At 47.4% G+C, this 12882-nt stretch overlaps 1 protein-coding gene across 2 annotated transcripts in view; it reads right to left on the minus strand.

The window, feature by feature from the left end:
* Positions 1-1909, minus strand: part of PALM2AKAP2 (PALM2 and AKAP2 fusion) — a 571059-nt gene extending 569150 nt beyond the window's left edge. Inside the window, exon 1 of one of the 2 annotated variants that reach the window (XM_030193777.1) lies at positions 1574-1909. In XM_030193777.1, the coding sequence (XP_030049637.1) occupies positions 1574-1618 (45 nt within the window). In that variant the 5' untranslated portion in view covers positions 1619-1909. The remainder of the gene's footprint in view (positions 1-1573) is intronic. The other variant, XM_030193776.1, reaches the window with a different exon arrangement.
* Between the last annotated feature and the right edge of the window lie 10973 nt (positions 1910-12882).

Consider the following 12882-nt stretch of genomic DNA (forward strand, 5'->3'; position numbering starts at 1 on the left):
GGAAACCATGCAATTTTATGGATGGTCCTCCTGAGCAGCAAAAGCAACTGCTAGCATAGAATCTGCTATAGACCGTCAGGCCCCACCTTCCCTCCCTAGGATAGAGCAGAGCTGCTAAGACTACAGATAGATCCGTTAATGCAGAGCTGCTGCCTCTGCTCTTAAGGAGACCCACCCTCCTGGCTTGGCCTGGTTTGTGGTCATCCTCTCCCCCACCCCTTTGCTTTAATGCATTTCAACAGGAGTCGGTGGCACCTGTCTCTCCCCCCCCCCCCCCCCCCCCCCCCCTGCCTTCCTAAATATGCTTCTTTGGAGATTCTGATGCTGGATGCTTTAAGGCCTGTTCTCAGAGGAGGAGACGGACAAAAGCAGAGGAAAATTCCACTCATAGAACACAGAAAATGAGGGGAAAGAAAAAAAAAAACCCAAACATACAGCCAGCCACATGAACTCTTTCTCTTTGCAACTGTTCTGCAAGGGTTTGATACCTGAAATGTGGTCTCCAGAACGAGCACAATCAATGGCTTTTTTTGTTCATTAAAACCTCTATACAGGAAAATGCTTCACTGCTCAGCATTTCTGGCATTGTTCTGTCTGCATGGGGGTGTTAGTTGCCTCCCGATCAGATGGGGAGTCCCACCCGCACCCCCTGATTTACAAAGCATGTAAGCCCCATGGCAGAAGCTGGGTCTGCAAGTGTCACATCTGTTGATCATCCAATGTAACTAGCCAAGCAGAATTTACTGGCCCTGAATAATCTGTCAATAGCAAAAAAATGTGATGAATCTTTCAGATAGGATGGTACTTTCGCAGCCTCCCTGTTGATCAGGCATCTTTCCTTCCAGACACACCACCATGCCCCCAGAGCTTTGCTGAATAAGCAGCCATGTAGTCTGTCAGGCATGTGCTACACCGAGAAAGCCGAGTGCCATGTGTAACCCTGGCAAGGCTTAAGCGTTAACAGATGGCCAGGAGCTCGCACCACCTTTAATTTTTCTACGTGACAGATGAATCTCATCATTTACACAGGCATTTCTCTGCTAGGGCACATCTTACATGTACAGTGCACATATATAACCTATTTATAAACATCAACAGTAAAAAAAAATCTGTATTAGTGTGCGCGCATATTCTACTGTCAGAAAATGAAAGTTACTAAAATCAGGCATTCATGTAAAAAAAAAAATCAACACAGAGTTGTTACGAATTGCTCAGTCCCCCCCCCCCCCCCCCCGTGTCTTCTGAGGAATACAGCATACAGACTAAAAAAAAAAAAACACGCCACAAATACGAGCCTGCTGTTTCATCCAGTTCATTCATTAGCTGCTAAGCCTAAGATCAGGCTGCTTGCTCCGAGCTCGCCTTGGCTTTTTTTCTTGAAACGCACGGGCAAAGGCAGAACAGCGAGCTGCCGGTGAAACGCTATCCGCTAGAGAAACCATTTCATCAAGCCATCGGTACCCAAATGACACGGCGGGGCGAAAGCGGAGCGAAGCGCGCTGCGCTATGCATACTGCGCGCTAACCCCGGCGCAGCCACCGCCCGCAGACGCCAGAAAACCCGAGCTACTTACCGCGATGGCTTGCAGCCGCTCCCTGTGCAATTCAGCCTCCGCCATCCTAGAAGGGAGGACACGGGCCGGGCGATGAAGAAACAGTTCCAAAAATAAAAAAAAATAAAAACAACGAGCGCAGTCACCCAGAGGAAAGAGTTGCAGCGGTGCGTGAGGCGAGAGGAGCCGCTTGGGACGATGGGCGCTCAGGCAGTGCCTGCCCGCTTTCCGGCTACATTGGCTAAGCGCATCTCGCCGCTGCTGCTGTTGCTGTCACGCAAGCCATGGATGAGCATTGCTAGCTGACAGACAGGATGGCTCGCGTGGCTATGATTTCTCTGTGCCCTGACGTCTCAGCTCAGTGGCTCCTCCTGCGGAGCGCTGGGCTACGAATGGATGGAGGATCGCGAGTCAGCTCTCAGGCTGCTGCCGGGCATGAAAACCTGCGTGGATGTTGGGGGAGGGGGCAGAGACCCGAACATTCAGCAAGCGAGGTCTTCTGACATCCTGGGGTGGGCTGAGTGGCTGCCATTTCCTAAGCAGAAACTCTTTTTTTTTGGCGGGGGGGGGGGGGGGGGGTAACCTGATCAGCTTCTAAAATCTCTATGCAACAAAGCCATTTTTAACCAGTGGGCAAACTTTTCTGGCTCTGGCTGGGCTTCATTTTGAGCTCCTTTCCATGTTAAGAACTATCAAAGGTATGTGAAAGGCATGCCTGATTAGGAGGCCGATGCTCAAAAGTCGCCGTTAACATCGGAGTATAAACCATTGAACTTACCGAACATATGGAGCAGCGATTGATGTTCAAAGAAAATTGCATGCAAATAAGATATGCGGACAGGCTATGGCCCCGCACGCTAAAATTTAGCAAATCACTAACAGACAGGGACGCACAAAGGGGATTGAATGCAAATGGATCCCCCTTTGTGCATTCTCCTGTTTGTGAGTTTGAGCTGTCAAATGGATTTGACACTGCTGTCAAATCCGTTTGACAGCTCTATTGCACTGGACCTCCGGACCCCACACTTTTGTTTTTTAATTTATCCTGGTGGTCCAGTGGACTCTGACCACCCCAATCTTTTTTCCAGTGGACCACGACCTCACCCCGCAACCTCCCACAACCCCACAAACCTTTTTTTTTTACATTTCCATGGTGGTCCAGTGGACTGCAACCCCCTCCCCCCCCCCCCCACAACCCCCAAACCTTTTAAAAACATTTTCCCTGATGGTCCAGTGGATCGAACTCCTTTCCCTGCTTATGCATACACCCCCCCCCCCATACCTGACCCCCACCCTGCCCCTCCCTGTACCTTTACAAAAAGGTGGAGGCAGGAGGGCAGGAGCAATAGCTAAACACCATATAAGGAGTTTTTTTTCCATATATGTTGTTTAGCCCTACCCAGCGCATCCCAGAATGCACTGAGCAGGGCCTGGGCGCCACCATTTTGTTCCAGGCTGGCCCGAGGCAGGAGGGAGGCACCATTGCTTCTGCCTCCACCTTGTTGTAAAGATACAGGAAGGGGCAGGGTGGGGGTCGGGTATGGGAGGGAAGGGGTGTGCACACGCAGGGGAAGGAGTTTCATCCACTGGACCAACAGGGAAAATGTTTTTAAAAGGTTCAAGTGTCGTGGGGGGCCATGGTTCACAGGACCACCAGGGAAAATGTTTTTAAAAGGTTCGGGGGTCATGGGGGGATCACTGTCCATTGGACAACCAGGGAAATTAAAAAAAAAATTCAGGGGGAGCACCAGGTAGGAAGCGTAAGTTGGCAGCCTTTGCAGCTGCCTGCTTGTGCTTCTCTCCTCTCTGACAGCGCCAGAGCAGCCGTAAAATTTGCTCGTTAAATTAGGGCTGCTCTGGAGCTATGCATCCCCTTGAATACACATTAGACTACGAATGAGCTCATTAGAATACTAATGAGCTCGTTGTGATACATTTGCATGGAGTTCTCGGTGGCTGCTAACGGCACACGTTAGAGCCACGGAAGCCCCCTTTGTGCATTACTAAGTACCTAAACGTTTGCGTTAGACTAGCTGGAACCAGTCTAAAGCAAATGTTAATAGCACCGTAAGCTTTGTGTATCTGGCCCTAGATCTGAATTTGCCTGACAGGGTTGATCCAGTCCTGGGGTTACCCCACTGTATGCAGGGACGTGGTTCTGATGTCCCCATTGGTCTCCTGCCATAAAGCAAACCTTTTTGTGGACACCATAGATGGACAAGATATGCGGGTGTCGACTGACTAACATCATATGCGTTCGTTGAGGACTGTTTCCTTGTGTATTGTTCCATGACACCTTGTTACACTACAGTTAGGGGCAGAACACACACACGGCACATTTCCCACAGGTGCAGAGATTACTAAAAAAAACGCAGGCAGACTGCTTTCCTTTTCTACAGGCGGAACACACAAACATAAAAATACACTCACATGGCACATTTCCCACACAGGTGGTTAAGAAGTGCTAACAGACTGCGCCACCAAGAAGTCGCTCTCATGCCACGATACCTTCAGACCTGATGGAAAATTTTGGAAGTTACAGGTAGGTGCTCCTTTCTGTGCATCACACGGAATGCTCATTTTAATGCAGATGAGCTGGTTTTCATACCTTTGAATAGCGTTTCAGTTGCTGCTTCCATGAACGATAACAGCAGTGCTGAAACCCTTTGTGCATTAGTTGCTCAATAATGTATGTGCTAAGCTCGGTAAGTTTTGAGCATCGGGCCCTACATTCCCAAGACCGTTCGTCAACACACAACATTTTGTACAAGCAAGCTTGTTTTTAGAGGGGAAATAGGTTGGCGATTTGCTACCTGAGATGTAGGTGCTGATCCTTGTGGCCGTGTCTTTGTTTTGTTTAAGATTTTGAATGTTTGTTAGTTCCGGGTAGAAATTCTTCCTCATCATCATTATTATCATCTGAACCTGTTAGTTATTGTCAGACCTTGATTAATACTGTGGAACGCATTACCAAAAGCCTTGAAAACGACGTACAACCACCTAAACTTCCGGAAAGCACTAAAAACCAAGCTGTTTAAAAAGGCGTACCCTACCAATCCAACTTAAATGCCTAATCTCCGCAACACAACCAAACTAAAGCACATAATGGACACATGAACTTGATCTTACCACAACATCACCCTGCATTTGTTCACACCGGAGCCTGCAAAGCAGGGGTGTAGCCAGACAACAGATTTTGAGTGGGCCTAGGCAAGAAGTGGGAGGGCACCAAGTGTTTCCCCCCTTCACCACCACCCAAAAAATATCTCAGCTGGCAGAAAAACGCTTCTTTCCATCTTGGCAGTCTGCAGCAGGCATGCGCTGGAAACTGAGCATGCGCAGGTGCTGGTATCGTGGAGAGTAGTTACCATCAGGGGGAAGTCTTCAGCTGCTGGAGCTTGGGGTCCCCACCAGCTACCACTAAACATGTGATATTGTTGGGTGGGCCTGAACCCTAAGTGGGTGGGCCCTGGCCCATCCAGGCCCACCTGTGGCTACGCCACTGCTGCAAAGGCCTCTCCGGTACTATGTAAGCCACATTGAGCCTACAAATAGGTGGGAAAATGTGGGATACAAATGTAATAAGTAAATAAATAATACATATCGGCATCAGATTTTGGGGCCCCTTTTACTAAGCTTTGCTAAAAGTTAACCTGCGCTATGTCCAGCCTGTGGGATTCCCCGCACACTGAGGCCACTTTTAGCCTGGCTGTAAAATGACTGCATTTCCAATTTCTACTATGAATGGCCACAGACTAATTTCCCAATTAGCTTGTGGCCATTAGCCTGCGAGCCCTTACCAACACCTATTTACCAGGCGGTAAGGGCTGAGGAACTAACCACGCAGTAATCAGTTGGCGTGCAGCAATGTAGCGGTGCTGACGGATTAGTGCCGGGCGCACCTACTCTTCACCCCTCAAACACACCCCCAATGCTAAAAAAGAAAAAGGTTTTTTTTAGTGCGAGGGAAGCATGCGTAGATTCCAAAACTACCACAGGATGCCTGAACACGCCCCACAGTAGTGTATTCTACCATGCGGGAAACACACATTAGTGCTTATCGCAGCTTAGTAAAAGGGGCCCCTTGATTTCCAGACATTGCATCAAGGGCCTTGCCTTATGGACCCCTCCCCCTGCTAGGTAAGGGGGCATGGGACAGTTGTTCGTTTTGCCCATAGGAACACGTGGCAGTGTTCGTTTTGCAGCAGTCACCATCTGCTGTTGACAATGTGTTGACAAAATGAAAATTCAAAAATGAAGTTTCAAAGAACCCACAAGTGTAGGTGGGTTTGTGTTTACATAGTGACATAGTAAGTGACGGCAGATAAAGACCTGAATGGTCCACCCAGTCTGCGTAACAGTCATTTATTTTCAATTCAAGATTAAATCAACAATGAACGTGAGATTATATACTTGATCGTGGTCTTTCTTTGGTGTTTCTGGGACATAGATTGTAGAAGTCTGGCCGGCTCTGTCCTTATGTTCCGACTACTGGAGTTGCCGTCAAAGCCCACTCCAGCCTATCCAAATCTATCTAGTCATTTGTGGGACACAGACCCTAAAAGTCTGCCCGACACTGTCCTCATGTTCCAAATTGCTGGAGTTTCCGTCCAAGCTCTGTACAGCCCGTTCTAAACCGGATTGCTATATGCAGGACTCAGACCGTACAAGCCAGCCCAGGTCCGGCCATAGTTGATGCAGCCAGAGTTGCCTTCTAAGTGCCACTTGACATGCAAACACATGTACAACTCTTTAAGTTTTATTTTTTTATACCATTCATTTTCTAATTATGATAATAATAATAATATTAATAATATTTTTAGGGCAGCAGATGCGGCAGACAGTAGAGAATGGAGCTGTGGTCCTGCAGGTCCCTGGCTGATTTCTCCTAATCAGCGTACTTAGGGGTCCTTTTACTAAGTTGCGGTAAGCAAAAAATGTCTTGTGTTACCCTGGGACGTGCTCAGGTGTCTCGTGGTAATTTTTGCATGTGCATGCGCTACCCGTATGCTAAAATATACCATTTCTTTGTTAGCTCTGGGGGTGGAGAGGGGGTGTTTTCTATGTTAATTAGTTAGTGCAACTACCAGGGGTGTAGCCAGACTTCAGAGGGAGGGGGGTCCAGAGCCCGAGGTGAGAGGGCACATTTTAGCCCCCCCCTGGCGCCGCCAACCCCCCGTCATTTTTTACCTCCCCGCAGCTACCACCACCTTTGACCCCCCCCCCCCAGCGCCAATCCTTTCGACCCCCTCTTCCCGCCAACCCTCTCCCGCTGCCGCCGTCGGGTACCTTTGCTGGCGGGGGTCCCCAACCCCCTCCAGCCGAAGTCCTCTTCTCCAGCGCGGCCCCATTGCTGATCTGCAAGGGCAGGCTTCTGTTTCTGTGAGTCCGACGTCCTGCACATATGTGCAGGACGTCAGACTCGCAGAAACAGAAGCCTGCGTGGCCGCGTTGCTGATCTGCAAGGGCAGGCTTCTGCACATACGTGCAGGACATCAGACTCACAGAAACAGAAGCCTGCCCTTGCAGATCAGCAACGCGGCCGCACTGAAGAAGAGGACTTTGGCTGGCAGGGGTTGGGGACCCCTGCCAGCAAAAGTACGTGGCAGCGGCGGGGGAGGGTTGGCGGTGGGAGGGGGGTCGAAGGGGTTGGCAAGGGCAAGCCCCACGTAGCTATGCCCCTGGCAACTACATTGCTGCAAGCTAACCGATTAGTGCTTCCTTTTGTTTGAACAGTCATTTGGACTGGACGTTGCCTTTATGAAAATGGCAGGCTGAGTGTGATTTGGGTCAGGAGAGGAAAGGGTCCACAGAGGAGGACCTTGAAGGTTATCTTTCCTACAGCTCAACCCAAATGTGAGAAGTGAGGACTGCCTATCCCTACTCACACAGAAATGGTAGAATCCACTCAGGAGGTACCCAGGTCTACATAAATAAGTATCTCAAAGTCTCCTACCACTGCAAACCACACTCTACCAAAAAACTTTAACTAGGACTTCTGATTCTAGGTGTTTATTATTTTGAATTTTAGGTGCTTCGTTTTGAGGCAACTCGGTGCTTTCCCAGGGTCAGAAAAATAGGTTAGGGTTGCCAACTGGATCCAGATTTACCCGACAAGGTTGATCCAGTCCTGGGCCTACCCCAATGCATGCCTAGATAGCTATCCATGCAGGGACTTGTGGCTCTGATTTCTCAATTGGATTCCCTAAGGGGGTCCTTTTACTAAGCCGCGGTAAAGGATTTTAGCTTGTGGTAGAAATCAGCTGGCGGTAAACGCCGAGATGCCCATAGGAACGTAATGGGAATCTCAGTGTTTACCACCTGCTGATTTCTACCACGAGCTAAAAACGCTACTGTGGCTTAGTAAAAGACCCCCTTAGGGAATCCAATTGAGAAATCAGAACCACAAGTCCCTACATGGCTAGCTATCTAGATATGCTAATACTGCCATTTATGCAGTCCTACTTGCCCGCATAGTTATCGGGCACTGGCACTGAATATCAGCAGTGCCCAGGTAACTCCTGGCATTGTGTCTGCTCTGCCTCTGGACTACCCCAGCAGCTGGCACTAGCCAGATAGTACCACGATGATCAGTGATGATATTCAGCAGCACTGTCCTGTTACCAGATCAGCTCTGGTCAGTGAAATTTAATCAGGTAGCACTCTTATGATCCGATTAAATCCTGCCTAATATTGCCCACATAAATTTCAGTTTTCCTGACTTTCGGCTTACTGTTCTGACCTCTAAACCCACACCTCTCTAACTCCTACCTGAGGCTTTTATCTGACCCTGGCAGGAGTGAAATACTTACAATGCAGTGATCTTCTAACCTCAGCTTGATGGTCACATACAATATAGGATTCTGTTTGTTTATTCAAGAAGTAATATCAAATGACCCCTGACGCAGGTGCTGTGCACCGAAACACGGCCCATGTCGGGTCATTGATGTACAAGATTGAGTCTTTGATGCATAAGGTTGATCTACGCTGTGGAATAAAAGGACTTGTCCCGTTTTTGAAGGCTGTTGGTACGTCTTTTGGTGCTTTGGGGCTGTATTTTGTTTTTTAGCTTTTATTTTAACAACTAGTAAAACAGGCCCGTTTCTGACACAAATGAAACGGGCACTAGCAAGGTTTTCCTTGGAGTGTGTATGTTTGAGAGAGTATGTGTGAGAGTGACTGTGGGAGAGAGAGAGAGTGAATGTGCGAGTGTGTGTCTGTGACAGAGAGAGATTGAGACTGGGTGTGAGTGTGTCTGTGAGAGAGAGAGTGTGTATGTGAGAGTGAGAGTGTGTGCCAGGGGCCCCCGCCCCTCCCTCCCAGTTCCAGTGTCACCCCTTCCTCCTTGTTCCAGGGTCGTCGTCATCCCCCCTTCCTCCGAGTTCCAGGGTCATCCCCCCATTTTTTTTCTAGTTTTTGTACAGGTAGTGCATTCCCTCCCTCCTCCCCTCTCATCCCCTCCCCCGAGTTCCAAACCCCTCTCCTCCAACGAGTTCCAGCCCCCCTCCCTCCCTCCTTCCTTCCTTCCAGGCCCCCTCTTCCCCCCCCCCGAGTTCCAGACCCCCTCCCCCCTCGATTTCCAGGCCCCCTCCCCCCAATTTCCAGGCCCCCCTTGAGTTCCAGGCCCCCTCCCCCCTCCAGACCCCCCCCCCCCCGAGTTCCAGGTCCCACCTCCCTCCGATTTCCAGACCCCCCCTCCGAGTTCCTGACCCCTGGACCCCCTGCCGCGACCCTCTCGAGCCCCCCTTCCCGCCACCAACCCTCCCCCGCCGCCATCGCGTACCTCTGCTGGCGGGGGACCCCAACCCCCGCCAGATGAAGTCCTCTTCTCGGCCGCGCAGCGTGGACGAATGATCTGATCAAGTTGCAGTCTGTTTGTGTGCATGCATCTGACATCCTGCACACAGGACGTCAGACGCATGCACACAAACAAACTTTTCTCTGTATGCATGTATAGGAGAGTAGTGAAAATTCAATCCAAATGACTCCGCCTCACCACCAGCCTGGCGTACAGATGGATAAGTTCCCAACATAGCTCTCTGATGACTTTGTGGGCTTGCTGTCTTTCCACTGTGTTCTCTTGGTCCAACAACATGTCTGCTTAAATATATAGTGAAAACAATACATGAAGATTGTGCCCCAGTGCATTTGGAACACTAAAACCCTTGCTGGATCTCAGAGGGCTGAAGAATTAGTACAGATTTCAGTTGTTTGAGATAATCCGCTTTTAACTACGTTTATTTTGGAAGCTGTGTAATATAGGAAGAATGGCCTCTTTCCCATGTTCTCCAATGAAAACAATTACAGGCAGAAGATATGCCAGTTCCTGGTTCTGCAAGGGCCTGGCATCACAGCTGTTCATTTTGACCTTGTTGGCTTTCCTAGTTCCACTCTCTCCCAACTGAGTATTTCTGAGGACTATGATTTGGGGCTTGACTTACTACTGCTCAGGTCTGTCTGCAACTCCAGTCAGAATGAAATCATTTGGTTTTGGCTTCTGATCATCCCATAGCAAAAACCTTACAAGAAGAGCCAAGATCTAAAGATGTACCTCCCAGCGATCAACCTCACAGCCCAAACAGATGCAGAGACTGTGGTTTGGCCTGGCTGCACGTGTGTAATAATAAAAAGAAAGTTTGCATGCAGAGTTTCCTAGAGTGGAATCAAGTACCCCAAGCCTTATTTGATAAGGGGTTGGCTCCTATTACATAAGTACATAAGTATTGCCATACTGGGAAAGACCAAAGGTCCATCGAGCCCAGCATCCTGTTTCCAACAGTGGCCAATCCAGGTCACAAATACCTGGCAAGATCCCCAAAATGTACAAAACATTTTATACTGCTTATCCCAGAAATAGTGGATTTTCCCTAAGTCCATTTAATAATGGTCTATGGACTTTTCCTTTAGGAAACAGTCCAAACCTTTTTTAAACTCTGCTAAGCTAACCACCTTTACCACATTCTCTGGCAACGAATTCCAGAGTTTAATTACACGTTGAGTGAAGAAACATTTTCTCCGATTCATTTTAAATTTACTACATTGTAGCTTCATCACACGCCCCCTAGTCCTAGTATTTGTAGAAAGCGTAAACAGACGCTTCACATCTACCCGTTCAACTCCACTCATTATTTTATATTCCAAAAGCTTAGAGGTCAATTCTCAACCTTTAGGTGCCGGGATGATGCCTGCTAAGTGCAAATTCTAGAACGGCAGTTCGATGAACTGCCACTTGAGAATAATAGCATAAATCCACAGTTTCAAGTGAGCGCTTGTCAAAGGCTGGGGTATGTGTTTGCATCTAACTGTTGGCAGTTAGGTGCATAAACCCTAGTAAATATTTTGAACCAGTAAATTTTTTGCTTAGTAGCGCAGTCATTAATATTGTCAATATTGGATTATGGTAACTATCGATATTGGCTGTACAAAATCTTTAATAATGTAGATGCAGAGAGTGCAAAAAGCTGCGGTTAGAGTTATTTTCTCGGCAAATAAATATGATTCATTTCCCCCTTTATGTTACAGTTGCATTGATTGCCAGTAGAGGCTAGATTACAGTTTAAGGTTCTGGTTCTAACTTTTAAAGCTTTTCATGGGGATTCCCCAGGTTATTGAATTGACCATTTTGCTTTTTTAATTAGGAGCCATAGAAGAGTTACTAGAAATCTTTTTCTGTTAGATTTCCCCACTGTTCGTAAAGTAAAGGCTTCACGTCTTTTCCAGGCCTCACTGACTTTTCAGGTAGCTTCTAGCTGGAATTCTGTTCCTCTTTTTTTAAAGACATTATTCTGTGTTTCGGAAATTACTAAAGACTTTCCTTTTTAGAAAATATGTCTCTTAATTTAAAGATGTTGCATCTGGTTTTTAAGGTTGTGACTATTTGGAGTGGAGGAGTGGCCAAGTGGTTAGAGCACCACTCTTGTAATCCAGAGGTGGCTGGTTCAAATCCTGCTGCTGCTCCTTGTGATCTTGGGCAAGTCCCTTAATCTTCCATTGCCTCAGGTATAAAATTAGATTGTGAGCCCTCCTGAGAATCCATAACTAACCCCAATATACCATCACAACTCCTGATTATAACTGTTTCCTTTCTATAACTGTTTGACTTTTTTTTTTTTTTTGTTACATTTGTACCCCACACTTTTCCCACTCATGGCAGGCTCAATGCGGCAGGCTCAATGAAGGGTTAAGTGACTTGCCCAGAGTCACAAGGAGCTGCCTGTTATTCTTAACATCTTTGTAACATCAATTGTATTTCTTTACCCTGAAATGGCAATGCCATGACAGGTATTTGTAAGCCACATTGAGCCTGCAAATAGGTGGGAAAATGTGGGATACAAGTTCAATAAATAAATAAATAAATATCCAGTTTACCTGAATGTAACTCACCTTGAGCTACTACCAAAAAAGGTGTGAGCAAAATATAAATAGATGTTCTCTTCTTGTTGTTTTCCACTTAGAACTTGTTGGTTGTAGCGGGCTAAAAGACCTTAATGTATTGCAGTGTATGCTTTAACGTGCACGTGAAACTCTTAGACATGCCCCAAACCCCCATGCCCTTCCCATGACCACATCCTCTAGAAGTCGTGTACTATAGAAATTGCACGCACAGCTTCTAGAAGGGTGACCAAGGTCAATTGTGTACACAAATGCCAGCTGGTGCCAATTAATACAAATTTAAGCCAATAATTGGCTGTTAACTCCAATTAACAGCCAATCATTACATTGTGTGCAACTGACCTTATTCTATAAATTGCATATGCAACTTTGCGTGCTAAGCATAAAGTTAGGCGCCCAGTTTGATAGAATTAGGGGGTTAGGGCATAAGTGCTTTGCATGACCTTCCCATGTCCACACCCTTCTCACAGTTGCCCATTATAGAATTTAGGAGGTAACTTTAAAGAATGCCACCTAAGTGCAGTTACACATGTAACTGAAATTCAGGGCCAATTAACTCTACTAATCAACAATTATTGCTTGTTTAAGCTAATTTGCATCTAATTAGGAAATTAAATTGCCTTCATAACTGCTACTATGTGCACACACATGTCCAAGATAAGTAAATTTGTGCATGAGATTATAGAATGAGGGGTTAAGAAGGCAAGTCCATAAAACAGATGGTAACATTAACGTGTGTTATCTATGTAAATGTTTAGAATACTAGTGTGTATGCAGATATTTGTGGACATACACCCATACATGCCAAATTTCCACCTAAGCACTAGTCTATAAATGCATGTGTATTTGCACGGGGGCAGTGGCGTTCCTAGGGGGGCTGACACCCGGGGCGGATCGCCGATGTGCCCCACCCCCCCAGGTGCAGTGCGACACCCCCC

Source organism: Microcaecilia unicolor, chromosome 2 (assembly GCF_901765095.1).
Source record: "Microcaecilia unicolor chromosome 2, aMicUni1.1, whole genome shotgun sequence".
Classification (NCBI taxonomy): Eukaryota; Metazoa; Chordata; class Amphibia; order Gymnophiona; family Siphonopidae; genus Microcaecilia; species Microcaecilia unicolor.